Source organism: Ostrea edulis, chromosome 9, assembly GCF_947568905.1.
Source record: "Ostrea edulis chromosome 9, xbOstEdul1.1, whole genome shotgun sequence".
Classification (NCBI taxonomy): Eukaryota; Metazoa; Mollusca; class Bivalvia; order Ostreida; family Ostreidae; genus Ostrea; species Ostrea edulis.
The window spans coordinates 16,173,319-16,198,566 of record NC_079172.1 but is presented as its reverse complement, the minus strand read 5'-3'; the positions used below and the strand labels follow the sequence as shown (position 1 = coordinate 16,198,566).

General features: G+C 33.0%; 2 protein-coding genes across 2 annotated transcripts in view; one reads left to right on the top strand and one right to left on the bottom strand.

The window, feature by feature from the left end:
* Positions 1–3,700: 3,700 nt before the first annotated feature.
* LOC125659725 (DNA replication complex GINS protein SLD5-like) overlaps positions 3,701–25,248 on the bottom strand; it is a 33,418-nt gene continuing 11,870 nt past the window's right edge. Inside the window, exons 5-7 of the mRNA XM_048891495.2 lie at positions 22,866–22,954; positions 22,456–22,546; positions 3,701–4,564 (exon numbers count right to left, since the gene is read on the bottom strand). Of these exons, the coding sequence (XP_048747452.1) occupies positions 4,468–4,564; positions 22,456–22,546; positions 22,866–22,954 (277 nt within the window). The 3' untranslated portion in view covers positions 3,701–4,467. The remainder of the gene's footprint in view (positions 4,565–22,455; positions 22,547–22,865; positions 22,955–25,248) is intronic.
* Positions 10,795–14,758, top strand: LOC130050069 (uncharacterized). Its single transcript, XM_056148646.1, has 2 exons — positions 10,795–11,280; positions 11,978–14,758. The coding sequence occupies exons 1-2, from the start codon at positions 11,052–11,054 to the stop codon at positions 13,642–13,644; spliced, it is 1,896 nt and encodes a 631-aa protein (XP_056004621.1). The 5' UTR covers positions 10,795–11,051; the 3' UTR covers positions 13,645–14,758.

Here is a 25,248-nt window from a genome sequence, read left to right as displayed (position 1 = left end):
AAATTAAGGGCATGCAAACCAGTGATGATAAAGTATATCTTCGATCTTGGAGACATAAAAATTTTCTTTTGAAATCAAAAATATATTGAACAAAATTTAAATGCTTGTCAGCTGTCTGTGGATCACAACTGCCCATCAGGAGATATATCAAGTTTCAATGCCTGAGGATAAGTTGTCACTCGTGTCACCGAGATGTACCTACAACCAAAGGAATAAGTTTCTCCTTATCCATCAAGACCTGCTCATCTATCCAAAATTCGATTCAAAAACAGAAATGACTGGGTTGCTTTAGGAGTTGGTTACCATGCTTAAAAAATGACAAAGTTCAACTACATTCGAAGAATGTCCGATCACTTCCAAAAGACACATGCACATCTTCAATGCTTCAATAACAGCTGTACAAGGTCTAGTGTCAAATAAATGCTGTAAGAGGCGTTGATTACAAAAAATAGGTACCGTCCATTCAAGACATGCTTAAAAGTGACAAAGTTCAACTACATGCAAGTTTTTCAAAAAATGCCTCATCACTTTCAAAAAGATGCATGCACATCTTCAATGTGTCCATAACAGCCGTACAAAGTTTGAGAGGAGTTGATGACACAAAGTAGGTACCTATAATACAGGGACGCCCCCTCGCCCGCCATTCTATAAGCCGGATTGTACGTTGTGCAACCCGGGCAAAGATTTGCAAAAAATAATTCAGCATTCAATCCAACATCACCATTAAAAATCACCACAATTTCTTAAAAATTAATGATATATGTACATGTATATCATATCAATTATATATTACATGCGCGTGCAGCTATTAAGAGATTGTCCCAGTCGTCTAGAGAGAAAATGAAAGTAACGTAAATTACTGTGAAATTTATTAGAGACTGTTTCGAATACTTACGACTACATAAAATATATATCTACTATCTACATGTATCTATTCATGACTTTGTTCACGTTCGAGTCATTCAGGATTAGCCTAGGCCTATATCGACTCGATCTAATGAATCCAGTCGCGTGATTTTTCCTTCACAGATCCCTGGGTCTTTAGGTCACTCCCCGTCTGTAAATTTACATGCTATTCATTCATATATTTAAGTGTGACCTCTTTAAACGTTCTACACGTGTCGCCCTTGGTAATTCGCTTTAGATCGAATGGGATTGTGGATGTGCATGCACGAATCATGCCAAGGGCACTCTACTAAATGCGAGTAGTGGTATATTGGGCCTTTGTACACATTTATATACAACAACACGCCATTTTATATTTTTTAATGGTACATGTAGGTGGAGCATTAATAAAAAAATCGATCTTCTAATATCAATTAAATAATTTCGAGTATGGGTAAACTCCTTCAAGAATAGATTAATAGAATTACATACATACTGTGGAGATGTCCGTGAGGAGGGGCAAGAAAATGGCTCATATTTTTCCTTATACATATAATTCTTAAAAAATGCATAGCCTATCAGGTGACGCAAGAGATCCTGGTTTGAATGATATACACCATTCAGTCATTACCCAACCACTTGCTTAAACACTCAACACAGAAAATGTCGTGTAAATTGGTCTCTGCCGTTCGTTTTCTTAGGGGTTGTACTAGGCGTTAAAAGTACAATTGTATCTGAATTCAATTGACGTTCGGCCACGGTCGGTATAATACATGACATGGTACATGTAATAGATTCTCTTCCTATTTCATTTGATTGTTGTATACACTACAGTTCAAAGTTCAGCCACATTTGACGCAAATCCACTTCTCACACGACATGAATGGGCATGGTCGTAATTTGGTGAAACGTCATCCTGGCCATCCGGCCACAGTATAACTAGCGCTTCTGTCATGGTAGATTGCTGCATCAAAAACTTTATAAAGCACCTAGTATGATTTCATCATCGAACGAGTGGTTTATGTACAAATTCTCAATTACCCCCCCCCCCCTAAAGAAATGTAGATCTATATAGTGTCCTTGATTTTGAACTATACATAATATTTTGAAGTCATGATTTCAATTTGTAGTACAAGCCAAAATCTATCCTTAGTGGTTCTGCCGGTGTATTTGATATTTCCAGTAAATTATAATTACTAACAGTGTACCTGAATTTATGGTTCCTGGGGGTAGGTCATGATGTTGATTTTTCAACCTCATTGATAATTTCTCTAATGTGACTTATCTCTGTACATTGTGCGTTTTCTCTCATCGTATCATTCTTCGCTTCTCAGAAGTTATGTACAGACTACGGACGTACGCCTATCCATAAGCAGGCGTAGATTCAAGCCCATTTTCGTGAAAGGCAACTTAGTCCGATTCTCGATTTCGTCCGGACTAAGTCATACGCACTTTTAGAAACGACCCCCCCCCCCCCCCCCCTCTTGCAACACAGCCAGTTTGAATGATTTTAACCCATACAACACAATGATGATTGCACATTCATCTCTTAAAGTTCCTATATATTGTACGTTAAATCAATTATTGGCCTAACCCATATCCCCCATGGATCACTGTTTGAACAAAGCCTAGTGGCCAGAGCACTTGTTTAGTAAACTCCCGATCCCAGTGCCCCTTCAGGAGGTATGCTACACCAGAGAAATTTGATATGGATGAAAAGTGAAGGATATGTACAATATTTTGAAATTGAAAACTTTCAAATTTATTTTATTTAGTCTAAAAATGCAGTTGTAGTAGAACGCAATCTGAAAGGAATTTAAAACCCCAACTGGACTCGAACCTGCGATCTAGTTCAGCAATCGACGCGCTTTTTTTCTTTCTTTTATAGTCGACGCGCTAACCTACTCAGCTAGGTGATGAATATTGTAATGAATAGACAAATATTGCTTCAATATTTAATATTTACATCCATGTTTTAAAAGGAAGTCTGCCATTATGACTATGTAGAGTACCTCCTTAATGACTTTCCCCGCTCGGGCCATGGCCGCGTCAATCCTAAGACGTATACATAAGTAGTGATTGCTCCTTTGCCAAACGCACGGCCTTTAGAAGTGAGAATGACACGATTCTTTCGGATATGACCTTAAGGTGGCTCACTACACGCAGAAATAGTTTCTCAAATCAGTATGAATTGACTTAATTATAAAAGATATGATGATAAGTATATATGCCAATTTTTTTTTTTTACAAATTTGGATAAAAAAAATTATTTCAACACATATGAACAAAAGACTTGAGGATTTGAACTCGAGATCTCCGATTCACCAGCCCAATGCTTTAACCACTGAGCTACAATGATAGACAAACAAATCAATGATACAAATCATTTCACAAAACATTTAAATCGCCATCTTGTGACGTGGTGTCATACAGCGTATAAGCTTTAGTGGTGAGCTACATATGTACCTTAAAATCGTTGGTTCTGCTACGGCCGTCCGCGCTAAGCACAGGTCTAAATTTGTGGTGCTTCACCTGCAATGTACAACTGGTGACGTCTCAATAGGAGGGAAAAAGTCTCGAAGGGACGTAAAACATACTTTCTTTGCTATAGAAGCACCTGTTACTGGATGTGAAAGGCAGGAGTCTTTGGGATATGAACTTGAAAACGACCGGAGGTTCCCCCACACGGTAGGCGTCACGATAAAGACCCCCCCCCCCCCTTGCTACAGACCTGAGCGTCATGCAATGAGAATGGAGATGAGATACATTAATTTCACGTAAATTTAAGAGGGTCATAAAAGTCGAAGATACACACTGCATTTGAAATATTTTATACAGCACCGAGATTGCAATGAACTCTTAATTGATAAAAACATACAATGTAATTTCATGCATTTTATTTTTTCATTTTACATTACTTTCTCTTGAATTATATATCAATCTCGACATTGTCACCCTCCTTATTTCTTTCACAATGTGTGAAGTAATTTCCAAACTGAAATCATACGATCACGTATAACATATGTACAATTAAATCTAAAATATGCTGACACAAGAAAACTGAATCGAACATTCAAAACACAAAGACAACCTGAGTCATTCTGATAAAGATCTAGGTTTACAAACTGCGTAAAAAAAATATAATGGTGTCAATGTGTAATGTGTACTTTGTTTCAATGAAACCAGCCAAGGTCTAGACCCTAGCCTCCAACTCATTCAATTTAAATGTCCTGTAAGAGTTCAATTTCTTTTTTTTCATTTGAAGACTTCATAGATTACATTTTTTTGGACACTAGCCACGTTAAAACATACCCCTGCCCCAGAGAACTTGCCACACAGCAAAGCACCCGGAAAATCAAAAGGAGAATGTCCTATCAATGCATCATGTCCCATAAAAAGCACAACTGCCGGGCATGTCGATAAGAAGATTGCAGGAGTTGCACACCTTTCCATACAATATTAGAAAGCAAGTCGCACCCCTTTGTAGTATACAATCATGTTCCACTGTTCACTACTGACACATAGCAGTACTGACCACGATTTACAGTACTGACCACGATTTACAGTCACTCAGTATTTTTGTCATATCAAAGTTACAGCTCCTGATGTCACTAACGCCGAGAGGGGTTTGTATCGCATTATGTGCTGGTCCCCCTTTTGTAAATCCACAATTTCTTCCCTGTAAATAAAAGAAGAGATTGATGACTATGTACAATTGGTATGATGGTAGATTACTGTCCATCTACACCTTTAATATCACATTAACTATTTACACCTTTGATATTATATTCAATATCTACTTACACATTTAATCACATATTCAATGACTACATACACCTATAATTATATCATATTCATGAGCAAGCACTTTATTGTCATCACTATGCCATGTACTGCTGCCTGCACACCAATTTTCATTGTTTTCATCATTGAGCAAGAACACAAATAGCAGTTTGTACATATGATGATTATGTAGTTTATACATATGATGATTGAGTAGTTTATACATATGATTGAGTAGTTTATACATATGATGATTAAGTAGTTTATACATATGATGATTGAGTAGTTTATACACATGATGATTGAGTACTTTATACATATGATTAAGTAGTTTATACATATGATGATTAAGTAGTTTATACTTATGATGATTAAGTAGTTTATACATCTGATGATTGAGTACTTTATACATATGATTAAGTAGTTTATACATATGATGATTAAGTAGTTTATACTTATGATGATTAAGTAGTTTATACATCTGATGATTAAGTAGTTTATACATATGATGATTGAGTAGTTTATACATATGATTAAGTAGTTTATACATATGATGATTAAGTAGTTTATACATAGGGTGATTAAGTAGTTTATACATATGAATATTAAGTAGTTTATACATATGAATATTAAGTAGTTTATACATATGATGATTGAGTAGTTTATACATATGATTAAGTAGTTTATACACATGATGATTGAGTACTTTATACATATGATTAAGTAGTTTATACATCTGATGATTAAGTAGTTTATACATATGATGATTAAGTAGTTTATACATATGAATATTAAGTAGTTTATACATATGAATATTAAGTAGTTTATACACATGATGATTGAGTACTTTATACATATGATTAAGTAGTTTATACATCTGATGATTAAGTAGTTTATACATATGATGATTAAGTAGTTTATACATATAGTGATTAAGTAGTTTATACATATGATGATTAAGTAGTTTATACATATGATGATTAAGTAGATTATACATATGATGATTGAGTAGTTTATACATATGGTGATTAAGTAGTTTATACATATGATGATTAAGTAGTTTATACATATGAATATTAAGTAGTTTATACATATGGTGATTAAGTAGTTTATACATATGATGATTAAGTAGTTTATACATATGATTAAGTAGTTTATACATCTGATGATTAAGTAGTTTATACATATGATGATTAAGTAGTTTATACATATGAATATTAAGTAGTTTATACATATGATGATTAAGTAGTTTATACATATGGTGATTAAGTAGTTTATACATATGATGATTAAGTAGTTTATACATATGATGATTAAGTAGTTTATACATATGATGATTGAGTAGTTTATACTTATGATGATTAAGTAGTTTATACATATGATGATTAAGTAGTTTATACATATGATTAAGTAGTTTATACATATGATGATTAAGTAGTTTATACATATGATGATTAAGTAGTTTATACATATGATGATTAAGTAGTTTATACATATGATGATTGAGTAGTTTATACTTATGATGATTAAGTAGTTTATACATATGATGATTAAGTAGTTTATACATATGATTAAGTAGTTTATACATATGATGATTGAGTAGTTTATACATATGATGATTAAGTAGTTTATACATATGATGATTAAGTAGTTTATACATATGATGATTAAGTAGTTTATACATATGATGATTAAGTAGTTTATACATATGAATATTAAGTAGTTTATACATATGGTGATTAAGTAGTTTATACATATGATTGAGTAGTTTATACATATGATGATTGAGTAGTTTATACATATGATTAAGTAGTTTATACATATGGTGATTAAGTAGTTTATACATATGATTAAGTAGTTTATACATATGATGATTAAGTAGTTTATACATATGATGATTGAGTAGTTTATACTTATGATGATTAAGTAGTTTATACATATGATGATTAAGTAGTTTATACATATGATGATTAAGTAGTTTATACATATGATTAAGTAGTTTATACATATAATGATTAAGTAGTTTATACATATGATGATTGAGTAGTTTATACTTATGATGATTAAGTAGTTTATACATATGATGATTAAGTAGTTTATACATATGATGATTAAGTAGTTTATACATATGATGATTAAGTAGTTTATACATATGATGATTAAGTAGTTTATACATATGATTAAGTAGTTTATACATATGATGATTGAGTAGTTTATACATATGATGATTGAGTAGTTTATACTTATGATGATTAAGTAGTTTATACATATGATGATTAAGTAGTTTATACATATGATGATTAAGTAGTTTATACATATGATGATTAGGTAGTTTATACATATGATTAAGTAGTTTATACTTATGATGATTAAGTAGTTTATACATATGGTGATTAAGTAGTTTATACATATGAATATTAAGTAGTTTATACATATGAATATTAAGTAGTTTATACATATGATGATTGAGTAGTTTATACATATGATTAAGTAGTTTATACACATGATGATTGAGTACTTTATACCTATGATTAAGTAGTTTATACATCTGATGATTAAGTAGTTTATACATATGATGATTAAGTAGTTTATACATATGATGATTGAGTAGTTTATACATATGATGATTAAGTAGTTTATACATATGGTGATTAAGTAGTTTATACATATGATGATTAAGTAGTTTATACATATGATGATTGAGTAGTTTATACTTATGATGATTAAGTAGTTTATACATATGATGATTAAGTAGTTTATACATATGATGATTAAGTAGTTTATACATATGATTAAGTAGTTTATACATATAATGATTGAGTAGTTTATACATATGATGATTAAGTAGTTTATACATATGATGATTAAGTAGTTTATACATATGATGATTAAGTAGTTTATACATATGATGATTGAGTAGTTTATACATATAATGATTAAGTAGTTTATACATATGATGATTGAGTAGTTTATACTTATGATGATTAAGTAGTTTATACATATGATGATTAAGTAGTTTATACTTATGATGATTGAGTAGTTTATACTTATGATGATTAAGTAGTTTATACATATGATGATTGAGTAGTTTATACTTATGATGATTAAGTAGTTTATACATATGATGATTAAGTAGTTTATACATATGATGATTAAGTAGTTTATACATATGATGATTAAGTAGTTTATACATATGATGATTAAGTAGTTTATACATATGATTAAGTAGTTTATACATATAATGATTAAGTAGTTTATACATATGATGATTGAGTAGTTTATACTTATGATGATTAAGTAGTTTATACATATGATGATTAAGTAGTTTATACATATGATGATTAAGTAGTTTATACATATGATGATTAAGTAGTTTATACATATGATGATTGAGTAGTTTATACATATGATGATTAAGTAGTTTATACATATGATGATTAAGTAGTTTATACATATGATTAAGTAGTTTATACATATGATGATTGAGTAGTTTATACATATGATGATTGAGTAGTTTATACTTATGATGATTAAGTAGTTTATACATATGATGATTAAGTAGTTTATACATATGATGATTAAGTAGTTTATACATATGATGATTAGGTAGTTTATACATATGATTAAGTAGTTTATACTTATGATGATTAAGTAGTTTATACATATGGTGATTAAGTAGTTTATACATATGAATATTAAGTAGTTTATACATATGAATATTAAGTAGTTTATACATATGATGATTGAGTAGTTTATACATATGATTAAGTAGTTTATACACATGATGATTGAGTACTTTATACCTATGATTAAGTAGTTTATACATCTGATGATTAAGTAGTTTATACATATGATGATTAAGTAGTTTATACATATGATGATTGAGTAGTTTATACATATGATGATTAAGTAGTTTATACATATGGTGATTAAGTAGTTTATACATATGATGATTAAGTAGTTTATACATATGATGATTGAGTAGTTTATACTTATGATGATTAAGTAGTTTATACATATGATGATTAAGTAGTTTATACATATGATTAAGTAGTTTATACATATAATGATTGAGTAGTTTATACATATGATGATTAAGTAGTTTATACATATGATGATTAAGTAGTTTATACATATGATGATTAAGTAGTTTATACATATGATGATTGAGTAGTTTATACATATAATGATTAAGTAGTTTATACATATGATGATTGAGTAGTTTATACTTATGATGATTAAGTAGTTTATACATATGATGATTAAGTAGTTTATACTTATGATGATTGAGTAGTTTATACTTATGATGATTAAGTAGTTTATACATATGATGATTGAGTAGTTTATACTTATGATGATTAAGTAGTTTATACATATGATGATTAAGTAGTTTATACATATGATTAAGTAGTTTATACATATGATGATTAAGTAGTTTATACATATGATGATTAAGTAGTTTATACATATGATGATTAAGTAGTTTATACATATGATGATTAAGTAGTTTATACATATGATGATTGAGTAGTTTATACATATGATGATTAAGTAGTTTATACATATGATTAAGTAGTTTATACATATGATGATTAAGTAGTTTATACATATGATGATTAAGTAGTTTATACATATGATGATTAAGTAGTTTATACATATGATGATTGAGTAGTTTATACATATGATGATTGAGTAGTTTATACATATGATGATTAAGTAGTTTATACATATGATTAAGTAGTTTATACATATGATGATTGAGTAGTTTATACATATGATGATTAAGTAGTTTATACATATGATTAAGTAGTTTATACATATGATGATTAAGTAGTTTATACATATGATGATTGAGTAGTTTATACTTATGATGATTAAGTAGTTTATACATATGATGATTAAGTAGTTTATACATATGATGATTAAGTAGTTTATACCTATGATGATTAAGTAGTTTATACATATGAATATTAAGTAGTTGATACATATGAATATTAAGTAGTTTATACATATGATTGAGTAGTTTATACTTATGATGATTAAGTAGTTTATACTTATGATGATTAAGTAGTTTATACATATGATGATTGAGTAGTTTATACTTATGATGATTGAGTAGTTTATACATATGGTGATTAAGTAGTTTATACATATGATGATTAAGTAGTTTATACATATGATGCTTAAGTAGTTTATACATATGATGATTAAGTAGTTTATACATATGAATATTAAGTAGTTTATACATATGATGATTAAGTAGTTTATACATATGATGATTAAGTAGTTTATACATATGATTAAGTAGTTTATACACATGATGATTGAGTACTTTATACATATGATTAAGTAGTTTATACATCTGATGATTAAGTAGTTTATACATATGATGATTAAGTAGTTTATACATATGAATATTAAGTAGTTTATACATATGATTAAGTAGTTTATACACATGATGATTGAGTACTTTATACATATGATGATTAAGTAGTTTATACTTATGATGATTAAGTAGTTTATACATATGATGATTAAGTAGTTTATACATATGATGATTAAGTAGTTTATACATATGATGATTAAGTAGTTTATACATATGATTAAGTAGTTTATACACATGATGATTGAGTACTTTATACATATGATTAAGTAGTTTATACATCTGATGATTAAGTAGTTTATACATCTGATGATTAAGTAGTTTATACATATGATGATTAAGTAGTTTATACATATGATTGAGTACTTTATACATATGATGATTAAGTAGTTTATACATATGATGATTAAGTAGTTTATACATATGATTAAGTAGTTTATACATATGATGATTAAGTAGTTTATACATATGAATATTAAGTAGTTTATACATATGAATATTAAGTAGTTTATACATATGATGATTAAGTAGTTTATACATATGATGATTAAGTAGTTTATACATATGGTGATTAAGTAGTTTATACATATGGTGATTAAGTAGTTTATACATATGAATATTAAGTAGTTTATACATATGGTGATTAAGTAGTTTATACATATGAATATTAAGTAGTTTATACATATGATGATTAAGTAGTTTATACATATGATGATTGAGTAGTTTATACATATGATTAATGAAGATTATTTGAATTCAATATCAAACAATCCAGCTTAATTGACCGAAGTTCTTTTGCTTATATTACTTTTGTGTTATCACCTTGGTGGCTTTACCGTGGTACGACGTATTCGTATAACGCACACCAAGTACGACTTAACCAAACGGACCAATACTTGCCTCTTCCGTTTCCGTCTACAAGCAGACAAGTCACGAATTTTCACTAGACGAAGTGCAATCTATATTATCGACTACTTCTCCATCCTTATTTGCCACCATCATGCCACCCGTGCGAACCAGGGTGACAAGACTTTCAGAGGTGGAAAGAAACCGTCAATTCGTGTCCCCAGCCCGGGGACGTGGGAGAAGACGTAGGCCAAACAGCGTGGCCACCGACTCCTCGAGGCCCATACCTACGGCATCCGCTGTTGTAAATGCAGCGGGGGGAACCACACAATCAGAGACTGACGACACTCATGCCATTCAGGACTTGCAGGCTAATCCGTCAGGTGAGTTTGACGTAAACCATCAATGTCTTATTCCCCCCATTGACATTTTCCCGCCGGCTGTCGACTTCGCGGGACCCAATTTCTCAGTCACGGAGTATCAACCCTCGGTAATCAATAGCTATTTCGATCCTGTCAGCTTTCATGTCCCGGAAAAACTCAAAAATCAAATTTGGGAGGGAAAATTTATCGACATTTCCTTACTGCTTAGGTCAGCGCGGGAACTGGACGGCCATCTTGAAACTCAGGGCCAAATCGAAATCCGAAATGGTGCCATGTGCCTCGTCAAGCCTAAACATAATTCCTTCCTGTCAATTGAAAAATGGTCATCGGCTTTCATTATTTTCACCAGTATCATGCTAGAAAAATACAGAACTAGAGCCCAAGAGTTACTTAAATATATGCGAGATATCAGACTGGCCGCGTCCAGGTCATCGGGGTGGTTCCGCTATGAAGAGCAGTTTCGCTTGAGAAAACAAGCTGACCCACAGTCTTCGTGGGGAATCATTAACTCCGAGCTATGGCTCTTGTATATCACAAACGGTACTCATCCTTCACAACCCTCGGGAAAAAACTCCGCGGCCCCGAACATGCATCGCGAGTCTCCCGGCAATTATCCCCAATATAAAACACAGGTCAACACCTTATTTTGCAAGTTGTTTAACGCTGGTATAAATTGTAAGTTTGCACCAAATTGTAGGTTCAGCCACAGATGCAAAGGGTGTGGTGGAGATCATCCAGCATCAAAGTGCCGGGCAACAAAATAATTACCAATCGTTGTATACACTTGGGAAAACCCCCATCAATGTCGACCAACTTGCCCATTACCTACACAATTATCGTGATCAACCTTTTCTCATTAGAGGCTTTCAATCTGGTTTTAGTTTACATTATCAAGGGCCAAGGCGCCCAAGGGATTCCAATAATCTAAAAAGCATAGTACTAAATCCTCAACTAGCTCAACAAAAAATTCAGAAAGAAGTACTGCTCCAGCGAGTCGGGGGGCCTTTCGATTCACCCCCCTTCCACTCGCTACAAGTTTCACCTTTAGGCTTAGTACCCAAAAAGGATGGGGATTTTCGGTTAATACACCACCTATCCTTCCCTGAGTATGACTCTATTAATGATTTCATTGACCCAGCAGTTTGTTCTGTTCATTACGCATCCATTGACGATGCCGCTGCCATCATATCCTTCTTGGGCCCTGGAACCTACTTAGCCAAATCAGACATTAAATCGGCATTTCGTCTAATACCTGTTGCTCCCTCAGATTTCGAACTGTTAGGTTTCAAGTTTCAGAACAAATACTATTACGATAAAATGCTACCATTTGGGGCATCAGTCAGCTGTGCAACCTGGGAAAGATTTGCTTCGGCATTACATTGGATAGTCCAAAATAGGACACGTAATCCATCCATTTTACACTATCTTGATGACTTCCTGTTCATGGGCTCCGCAAATTCAAACAAGTGTCAGGCTACTCTCTCAGAATTCAAACACATTTGCCAAGATATAGGTGTACCCATTGCTCTCGAAAAAACTACAAACCCAACTACAACCCTTATTTTCTTAGGTATAGAACTAGACACAGTGAATATGATCATGCGACTCCCACAGGACAAGCTACTTTTGCTCAAACAGTGCATTCATGTCTTCCTTCACAGTAAAAAAGCTACTCTTAAATCTTTTCAGTCACTCATTGGGCTGCTAAATTTTGCATGTAAAACGGTAGCACCAGGGAGAGCCTTCTGCAGACGTTTAATTGATGCTACTATGGGCACTACCAAAACACACCATAAGATCAGAATCAATTCTTCCATCAAGGAAGACCTTAGAGTATGGGAACAATTCCTAGCAAACTTCAACGGCATTTCGGTCATTTCCTCTCCGACATTGACATCGGATTCGTACTTGCAATTATACACAGATAGCGCTGGGGGAACAAAAGGGGGGTTTGGCATTTACTTTGCAGGTAGCTGGGCTCATGCAAGCTGGCCGCACAGCTGGAGTCTTTCGGACATAGTTAGGGACATGACATTCCTTGAGCTTTTCCCGGTATATGTAGCAATCGTGCTATGGTCGCCACAATTGGCTAACAAACGTATTCTTTTCCACATAGATAATTCTGCTGTAGTCCAGGTTATTAATTCCGCTACTTCAAAATCTCACAGGGTCATGAAAATTGTTCGAAAATTGGTTCTCATCACACTACAACACAACATTACAATCCAGGCGCAATACATACCCTCCAAACGCAACGTTATAGCAGATAGTATTTCTCGTTCGCAGTGGAGAAGATTTCGACATCTCGCCCCCCACGCCGACCAGTGGCCAACCCAGCTACCCAACCAAATATGGGATATCTAAAGGTAGAATCACAACGCCTCATCAACAACGCCCTGTCTGAGAACTCCAACAAAGCTTACAATTCGGCACTGAAGAAATTCCATGCATTTGCCCAGATTTTTGGCATTGCCATTTCCTGGCCGTTACCTTTAGATATAATTTTAAACTTTATCGCATATTTGTCGTTACAACATATGTCCCCAAATACAGTTCAGTTATACATACGCGCATTGGCATATTTTCATAAAGTAAGGCAGGTATCAGATCCAACTGCCTCCTTCTTAGTCGCAAAAGCTCTACAAGGGTTGGCACGTGGCAACACAGCCCCAGATACTCGGTACCCGATTACCCTACCCATTCTAGAAAAATTGCTAGCGTATTTACCTTTTGTGTGCACATCCTCTTTCGAATCTACACTCTTTGCTAGCGCCTTCTCACTGGCCTATTTTGGTTTACTCCGAGTAGGCGAATTCACTCTGGCAAACTCCTGCAATAGCCGATATTCTCATTGCATTCAATTTCAACATGTTACTCTGGGGGAGGAAAGCAAACATGTCACATTCACTATACCTCATTCCAAAACCGACCAAACGGGCAAAAAAACCACTATATTCATTCGGAGTCAGCCCCACTCGATCGCATGCCCAGTCCACAGTATGCGCAATTTCCTAGCAATAAGGCCACACACCTCAGACACTCACTGTCTGTTCATCCACAGTAATGCTATGCCTTTGACTAGATTCCAATTTAATGCAGTACTGCAGAAAGCAATTCAGGCTATCGGTACACCAGGTCATTTTGGTACCCATAGTTTTCGAATCGGTCGGGCCACTGACTTGGCTCTACAGGGTTTTTCCGACCAGCAAATACAAACATTTGGGAGATGGAAGTCTTTAGCCTTTCAGAAATACATCCGCATGTAATGCCGCTTCGCAGCCCTCGGACCACTACAGGACACACAATTTAAGTAATGACACCCTTGCCATCAATACATAACAAATAAGTAACCAAACCAAAGATATTTCAGATTGTTCAATATGGATCCTCGGGTCTTCAATCCCATTTTGGGCAGGTCAGTCGACATCAAACCGCACAGGCGGAAAAAACCTTGACTTGCCAGCCCACATTCATTGGCATGGAAGACGGGGGATGCAGTGGCAACAATTGGACCCCTTGGTGATGGACCTCCTGAGGAAGTATCCTGCACCTAGATTCATGGTGATACATCTAGGTTCAAACGACTTGGTCACCCCAGGCCTAACTGGCAAAAAGTTGGTAGAGGAAATAAAGTGTTCATTTCTCAGATATAATGCCCTAATCCCACAAACTACATTAGTATGGTCCTCCATCTTGCCCCGCCTATACTGGCATGGGGTTCCTGGCAAACTAGGTGGTAAGATTAACAAAAAACGTATAAAGGTTAACAAAAGAATTCTTAAGTTCGTGTTAGATTTGGGGGGGTTGGTCATTAACCATCACAACATCTCAGCAAGAAACGTGTGCTTATTTAGATTTGATGGAACACACCTTTCGGATATGGGCAACGACTTTTTCCTAAACAACATCAGGGCAGCTTTTCACATATTCATCAATCAACTAGGCAATTGTTACCCTCAACCTGTTTAACTGGGTCTGGCATTTTAGGGGGGGGGGGGGGGGGGTAGTGGTTTTTCATGGTTATTGGAGGTACATCATATCGATGTCTGTGGCAGGTCTGGGGGGATATAATACAAGAATGTGTCCGTCCGATCTGGCCTGTTGTTCCCTGCCCATCTGTCATACAAAGACAGAGGGACTAATGTGGCTCATATGAGCAAGTACTGGCTCATATGAAGTAGAAAGCTGTGTATAGTGGTTCACGTGAAAAAGTTTTGATTCAAGTTAATTGGGGCACCCAGGACTGCAGTCTTGGTGTCCTCTCCACCTCCTTAACTGGGAGGGGAGACCCCAGTTCCGGAATACCAGGGGGAGGTACTGGTATGACTCACCGGGGGGCTATTTGGTGGAACAGGGTAAAGCAGATCGGGCGGGCCCGTTTTCGGTCCCTTGATGTCGCAGTCTGGGACGTCGGCTCTCGTGCTCACACGAGGCCACCGGTTTGCCCTAATACCTATGGTCGGTACTCCGGATATCCCTTTAGACCTGCAATTTTTTACTTTGTACATGTACATGTAACATGCGGCCGTAGCTGCCAATTCACCCTGTGTGCACTATGTCCATTTTAGTTCGATCGTTTCATGTTATGAAATATGTCTGGTTATTCTAATAAATATAAAAAAGCTCAGTATGTGTTCTCTATCAGCTAAAAGGCCAAAGGGGCCAAGAGAGTGGGCACCCAATATGGTTAGTTAGGGACTACCACCGGAGTGTTCAATTAAGTAGTTTATACATATGATGATTAAGTAGTTTATACATATGATGATTGAGTAGTTTATACATATGATGATTAAGTAGTTTATACATATGATGATTAAGTAGTTTATACATATGAATATTAAGTAGTTTATACATATGGTGATTAAGTAGTTTATACATATGATGATTAAGTAGTTTATACATATGATGATTAAGTAGTTTATACATATGGTGATTAAGTAGTTTATACATATGATGATTAAGTAGTTTATACATATGATGATTAAGTAGTTTATACATATGATGATTAAGTAGTTTATACATATGATGATTGAGTAGTTTATACATATGATGATTGAGTAGTTTATACATATGATGATTAAGTAGTTTATACTTATGATGATTAAGTAGTTTATACATATGATTAAGTAGTTTATACATATGATTAAGTAGTTTATACATATGATTGAGTAGTTTATACTTATGATGATTAAGTAGTTTATACACATGATGATTGAGTAGTTTATACTTATGATTAAGTAGTTTATACATATGATGATTAAGTAGTTTATACATATGATTGAGTAGTTTATACATATGATGATTAAGTAGTTTATACATATGATGATTAAGTAGTTTATACATATGATGATTAAGTAGTTTATACATATGATGATTAAGTAGTTTATACATATGATGATTGAGTAGTTTATACTTATGATTAAGTAGTTTATACATATGATTAAGTAGTTTTTACATATGATTAAGTAGTTTATACATATGATTGAGTAGTTTATACACATGATGATTGAGTAGTTTATACACATGATTATTAAGTAGTTTATACATATGATGATTAAGTAGTTTATACTTATGATTAAGTAGTTTATACATATGATTAAGTAGTTTATACATATGATTAAGTAGTTTATACTTATGATTAAGTAGTTTATACTTATGATTAAGTAGTTTATACATATGATTAAGTAGTTTATACATATGATGATTGAATAGTTTATACACATGATGATTAAGTAGTTTATACTTATGATGATTAAGTAGTTTATACATATGATTGAGTAGTTTATACATATGATGATTGAGTAGTTTATACACATGATGATTAAGTAGTTTATACTTATGATGATTAAGTAGTTTATACATATGATGATTAAGTAGTTTATACATATGATGATTAAGTAGTTTATACTTATGATGATTAAGTAGTTTATACACATGATGATTAAGTAGTTTATACATATGATTGAGTAGTTTATACATATGATTAAGTAGTTTATACTTATGATGATTAAGTAGTTTATACATATGATGATTAAGTAGTTTATACATATGATGATTAAGTAGTTTATACATATGATGATTAAGTAGTTTATACATATGATGATTAAGTAGTTTATACATATGATGATTAAGTAGTTTATACATATGATGATTAAGTAGTTTATACATATGAATATTAAGTAGTTTATACATATGATGATTAAGTAGTTTATACATATGATGATTAAGTAGTTTATACATATGATTAAGTAGTTTATACACATGATGATTGAGTACTTTATACATATGATTAAGTAGTTTATACATCTGATGATTAAGTAGTTTATACATATGATGATTAAGTAGTTTATACATATGAATATTAAGTAGTTTATACATATGAATATTAAGTAGTTTATACATATGATTAAGTAGTTTATACATATGATGATTAAGTAGTTTATACATATGATGATTAAGTAGTTTATACTTATGATGATTAAGTAGTTTATACTTATGATGATGAAGTAGTTTATACATATGATGATTAAGTAGTTTATACATATGATGATTAAGTAGTTTATACATATGATGATTAAGTAGTTTATACATATGATGATTAAGTAGTTTATACATATGATTAAGTAGTTTATACTTATGATGATTGAGTAGTTTATACATATGATTAAGTAGTTTATACATATGATTAAGTAGTTTATACATATGATGATTAAGTAGTTTATACATATGATGATTGAGTAGTTTATACATGATGATTGAGTAGTTTATACATATGATTAAGTAGTTTATACATATGATGATTAAGTAGTTTATACATACGATTAAGTAGTTTATACATATGATGATTAAGTAGTTTATACATATGGTGATTAAGTAGTTTATACATATGATGATTGAGTAGTTTATACATATGATTAAGTAGTTTATACATATGATGATTAAGTAGTTTATACATATGATGATTAAGTAGTTTATACATATGATGATTAAGTAGTTTATACATATGATTAAGTAGTTTATACATCTGATGATTAAGTAGTTTATACATATGATGATTAAGTAGTTTATACATATGATTGAGTAGTTTATACATATGATTAAGTAGTTTATACATATGATGATTAAGTAGTTTATACATATGATGATTAAGTAGTTTATACTTATGATGATTGAGTAGTTTATACATATGATGATTGAGTAGTTTATACATATGATGATTAAGTAGTTTATACATATGATGATTAAGTAGTTTATACATATGATGATTAAGTAGTTTATACATATGATGATTGAACAAAGGTTAACTATTCATAAAATATGCAAACAAAATTATTTTTTGCAAAACCATATTCTATTACCACAAAAATACATAAAATCACAGCATATTGTAAAGCCTTTACTCTTCTCAAATCAAACACAATATGTAAATAAAAACTTTCTTTCTTACATGTAATAACAAGAGGCTCATGAGCCACAATGCTCATCTGAGTCAACCTCAGAAGATTTTATCTAAACAAGATACGTAAAACAGTAAAACACTGATGTTACCATAAATTCTAGTACCAAAAGAAAAGTTTTGTCACAATGAATACAATGAAATATGAAAAACACATCACTAAGCATTCAAATGTTATGGCAAAGTTAAGTTTTTCAAAAGTAGGTCAAACTCCAAGGTGAAGGTGACGAGATTAAAACATTTGGTACCAAAAGAAAGGTCTTGTCACATGAAAAACGGGTGTGAAATATGAAAGTCCTAGCACAAATCATTCAAAAGTTATGGCCAAGGTTTAAGTTTTTGAAGACAAACTAAAAACTATATGCTCCCCGAATCTTCAATTTTAGGGCCAAAAAGATTCTTACCCTATTTATTCTCAAGAATATTTTTGAACCCATATCATGATCCTACCCAAGCCAAACATGGTTGTCACTCATGACTTTGGTAGTACCAATTAGTATCAGAAAATCTATCATTTCAGAAGCACCTCGTGTAATTCAAACGTTTATGCGACACAGTTTTAAAGCACCTTGTGTAATTTAAATGTTTACGTGACACAGTTTTAAAGCACCTCATGTAATTCAAACGCTTATGTAACACAGTTTTAAAGCCCTGGAGTCAATTCAAATAATACAGACGACACCAATGAAATGTCAGACACTAAGTGATGGAACGTTTGTAAGATTGAAATGAGAGTCCAAGACAGGTTTATATTTGAAAACAATCAAGCAGTTACATGTATTTTGGAAATTATTGGCCAAGATCATAATTATGCACCTTTATCGTCCGATAACTGGCCATGATGTAGAGTGTTACATAACGATATGATTAATCTGGACCTTGCATGCTGCTCTTGAGAATAAATTTTTTAAAAATAAAGTTAAGTCTTTTGAAAAAATTTGATCCACTAATTGGGCTCCATCCTAACCAATGACCAAAAAAGCTGGGGGACCTCGCTTTGAAAATAAAAGTGCACATGATACACCCATTAGATATCTATTACAGACAAATATGCATAAGACAAAATCATGTCAACCTTGGTGCACCAATTAACTTGTCAATATACCTCTTGAATTTTTCAAATAACTACAGAAATGATATTCCAAAACATATTTTCATTTTAATACATGTATTTTGATGATTTCTTTCACATGGTATGAATTACCTACTTAACAATTTTGGGTTGTACAAAGAAATTCCCCATAACTAAAGGAGTGACAAATCGTGTCCACAGCCTTCTTACATTATACTCATTAATTATCTTTAATTACATAGATGCAATTTGAGCCTTATCAAAATGACCTGAACTCCCTGAAGCACCATAACTTGGATCACTACTCCGATAAGACAAAATAATGGAATGTATGATGTGCTTCTTGCGTCTTTGAAGTTTTGAAGTACAATATTGCTGGAATCACACTAATTAGTTATATGTTCTTTAGCTATATTGTATGAAAACAATGTGTATTTCTTGATGTAATGATTTTTAATTATATTGATACTCTCTTTCATTTGCAGGGATTACCTCCCTTAAAACATAGTTCCCCCCCCCCCCTTCAAATTCAAGTTTAAACTATATACGTACAGTTAACTCTCGAATTCATCGCTATTTTCGTTATGATGCCACATTTTTCTCATTACATAATTTTTTTCTTAAAACTCCAAATTCGTTATCACCATTTGCCACAGTGTTTTTATTACAGATGTCCATTTTAAAGTGTTAATTATCTTGATAAACTGCCACTGGTGCACGTCAGTGAAGTGAAAAATTGGTCATTATCGATCTGTGGCGAACACCTGGGCAGACAGGATCCCATTAATTGCTGTATTAAATGCACAAGAAAATTACTTCATACTAGAGATTGTTTTTATGAAAAACAAATGTCTCCCCAAATTGGTAGTGCTCCAAATGAAACCTCCTCCCTTTAATGAACTGCATGGTATGGAGGAGAAAGCGTGAGCAGGAACATAAACAATATAAACTCCAATAAATCACATAGGAGAAGTGTTCACTAACTATTTTACACCCTCTACCCCTTAGATCCACTATAACTTTAGGGAAAACAATTGGATCCTCCTATCCCTGCAAGATGCACATTTGCAAATGGCATTGAAGTATCAAACAAAATTTCAAGTCTATAGGATAGGCCATATAGGAGGAGAAGCGTTCACAAGCTATTTCAACATCCTCCAATCCTCTTAGATCCACTATAATTTCTAGGAAAATAATTGGATCCTCCTAACCCGACAACATGCACATCTACAAATGGCAATGAAGCATTGTACAAAGTTTCAAGTCTATCTGAAAAGCCATATAGGAGGAGAAGCGTTCACAAGATTTTGTGACAGACAGATGGACGGATGGATGAGATGGACAGATGGAAAGTACAAAAACAATATGTCCCCCCTGAAAGAGAGAGACATAATAAACTGTAGTCTTATTGTTTTAAATCATAGAAAAAGAAAGAGGTTTCTGTTGAATTTCAAAGAATATTATTACATACCACCATGACCACGGAAACAATCCGAAATGTTCACAATAGGATATTGCCAATTATTTTACTGTTTTATGGGAAGAGTTCATAAAAAGGGGGACAATGGGTGATATTTTGCCTGCATAGGATGGAATTCTTGTCAATCCTTGTCCGGATAATGATGACTCACCTACCAGAAAACGGCCATGCTGTGTGCTAAATACTGACACCGAAAAAGGTTTTTAAATAACTTTGGAACAAAATGTGTCTTCTATACCTTTATTGTTTATAATGAAGCCTTGCCATAGATAGAATTCTTTCAATCATGTTAGATAATTTGAAAATAATTTTTATGATATATTTCTACATTATTGAATATTAAATAAATATTCTAAGTAAAGGGAAGATAACTCTTACATATATAAGAACATTATTAAACACTTTCTCCACAAGATGGCAGAAATTCAATTCATCGCAAAATTCGTTATAACGCCATAAATTCAAATAGTGGCGTTTTACTGAGAGTTGCCTGTAATTTACATTTCTCTAGAGAAGCACCAAATGACATTTAGTTTGTTGATTCTAGAACTCAACTCTACATGAGCCCAAAAAGGGACATGGCCATATCATCTTAATTTGAGGTCACGGTGGCATTATAATGTTGGGTGCGACACAGTGACACCTTCTACTTAAAGACGCATTAATTAACCAAGTTTGATGATTCTATGCTAAATAATTGTCCAGTTATAATACAGATAGGGTGCTGCCACATTTGATCAACTCATTTTAATCAAATCACTGTATTAAACCTCTAATTTAAAGTGTGACATACCCTATACCCACAATGCATCAGCTGACAGGGATTGAGAATTCCAGGTCTACTAGTATTTAAGTGATGAAATCAATACGATAAAGCCTACAGATTGAATACTATAACATGATATGTCCTGTCTTTTCTTAAAAACAATATTTTATTAAAAAATGAATAGGACTGGGCAGCAGGCACAGCCTATTTTAGCCCTCTCCCTGCCTTAGGAGGGCATATAAAAAATAACAATGAACTACAATTTTTATTACTAAGTCACTAGCATTAAAATAGGTCACAGACATTTTTATCACCTTTTTGTATTTCCTTGCAGAGTTATCAAAGAAATTATAATCCATTGCATGCATATTATAAGAGGTTAACTTGAGGAGGCTATTTACCCTGTGTCTAGTGTTTCTTCCTCCACTAAAACTCCGTCAGTGTTTTCATTTACTCTCAGGAAAACATAGCTGTCTAGGTTTGGACGGATCGCTGTAAAAAGAGCAGTTCATCTTTTAAAGGATTTCTTAAGGAAGTTCTGGTTCGTTGAATGTGTAATAACGTTCGTAACACGTAAATAATGTTTCTAACATTATTTGATGTGGTATGGGGAATTACCTTATAAAGGAAATTACTTGGAATGAAGGAATGTATTGAAATTTGTCTTTAAAACTTGAGGTAAAAAATACAACTTCACAAAATTAGATTGGAAAGAAATTTTCAAATATTTTTAATTCTGCTAACTGTTGAAGAACTCACTTTTTATGGTAATTCTTTTAAAAGCAACTAAACAAGAATATTGTAACTTTACTTGTTTGTTTAGGATCCATTGTCTGCAAATTAGGAGGCATGTGTCGAAGACCCAAATTCTTCATATGTGTTTCCAGAGTGGCTGCATATCTACATAAAATTGTAAACAAAATACTTATTTCTTAAGTAAAAACCAACTATAATACATGTAATAGCGAGCAAAGCTTGTGTCGTGATGTGCAACACGATGAGCTCACTCCTACGATTACATGTGAGTCATGTAAAAAAAATTTCGTCAGCTAAAAAATGAGGGGAATTACCCAAAGTGCTCTGGGAAAATGTAGCTGTTACTCCAGAAATATCATGATTTTCTCACCTAAAATTTGTTCTTAAGTTTTTAAGAATACCTCATGAATTATGCTAGGTTCTCTTGCTTTGAATTCATGGATGGTGCATTGCGAGTATCATTTAAGCTCTATTACCAATTACATATATTGCTTTGAAATATATGACATCACAATACACCAAAATTTACTGAATACATATCAATTTAGCGGAAGCATCATAAAAATGAAGAAAAAAAACAAGAGGTACTGTGAGCAATGCTCACTAAGAATACCCCCCGCTTACCCCAATCTCCCAAAGGGTGTTGGTAATAGGTATAAACTACCTCTTTTCTGAGTGTAATAAACAAATGGCATGACAAACCTTGGGCATTCTCGTTTGTAGGGAGAAATGGATTATCTAGGAACACAGCATCTCCATGCGATGAAAAAAGCCGTTAAAGAATTTCAATGGAAACCATATTGCTACTTCGATGTCCAGTGCACGTGACCTTTGACCTTTTGACCCCAAAATCGATAGGGAACATCTTCATCCCATGGGTAGTCCATATGTATGATATGGTGACTGTAGGTGGAAAGGATAATGCTTTAGAGCCCGGAAACCATATTGCTACTTCGATGTCCAGTTCGCTTGACCTTTTGACCCCAAAATCAATAGGGAACATCTTCATCCCATGGGTAGTCCATATACATGATATGGTGATGGTAGGTGGAAAGGATAATGCTTTAGAGCCCGGAAACCATTGCGTCTACAGAAGGACGGACAGACAACCCGATTCCAGTATACCCCCCCCCCCCCACAACTTGTTGCGGGGGGTATAAAAATCACAGGAAAATTGTTATAGTATGTGAATTTTACGTGTGTTCAAATAACCTATTTAAGTATCTGTCAATTTTCATTTAGATGTAATTATTCACATTTGATTACCTCTTTTTCCATGAAACTTGACATAGTCTGCTTTCAACAACTTGAACAAACAAAACGTCATTATGTTTATGTTCAGCTGTAGCTGAAGTTAATCAGTGTAATATAGAATATATTCATAACTGGACAAGTTTTCCCATACCTTCATAGATTAAAAGTCTGAAGGTAGCCAGTGCAATATAGAATATATTCATAACCGGACAAGTTTTCCCACACCTTCTGAGATTAAAAGTCTGAAGGTAGCCAGTGCAATATAGAATATATTCATAACCGGACAAGTTTTCCCAAACTTTCGTAGATTAAAAGTCTGAAGGTAGCCAGTACAATATAGAATATATTCATAACCGGACAAGTTTTCCCACACCTTCCGAGATTAAAAGTCTGAAGGTAGCCAGTGCAATATACAATATATTCATAACCGGACAAGTTTTCCCACACCTTCCGAGATTAAAAGTCTGAAGGTAGCCAGTGCAATATACAATATATTCATAATCGGACAAGTTTTCCCACACCTTCCGAGATTAAAAGTCTGAAGGTAGCCAGTGCAATATAGAATATATTCATAACCGGACAAGTTTTCCCACACTTTCCGAGATTAAAAGTCTGAAGTTAGCCAGCGCAATATAGAATATATTCATAACCGGACAAGTTTTCCCAAGTGGTTCTTGAGAAGAATTCTTTTTAAAGATTTTCCCAATATATTTGTATGTACAGTGTATAACTTTGATCCCCTATTATGGCCCTAAAATACCCCCAGGGAGCATGATTTTAACAAACTTAAATCTGCACTATCTCAGGAAGCTTTCATGTAATGTTAACTTTTCTTGCCCAGTGGTTCTTGAGAAGAATATTTTTAAAGATTTTCAATATATATGTGTATGTAAAACTTTGATCCCCTACTGTGGCCCCATCCTACCCCGAAGGCCAAGATTTTAACAAATTTGAATCTGCACTATGTCAGGAAGCTGTCATATGAATATCAGCTCTTCTGGCCCAATGATTCTTGAGAAGACTTTTAAATGACTCCAACCTATTTTTCCGATTATCTCCCCTTTCAAGAGGGCATGGCCCTTCATTTGAACAAACTAGAAAGCCCTTTCTGGCCAAGTGGTTCTTGAGAAGAAGATTTTCAAATGACCACACCCTATTTTTACATTTTTGTGATTATCTCCCCT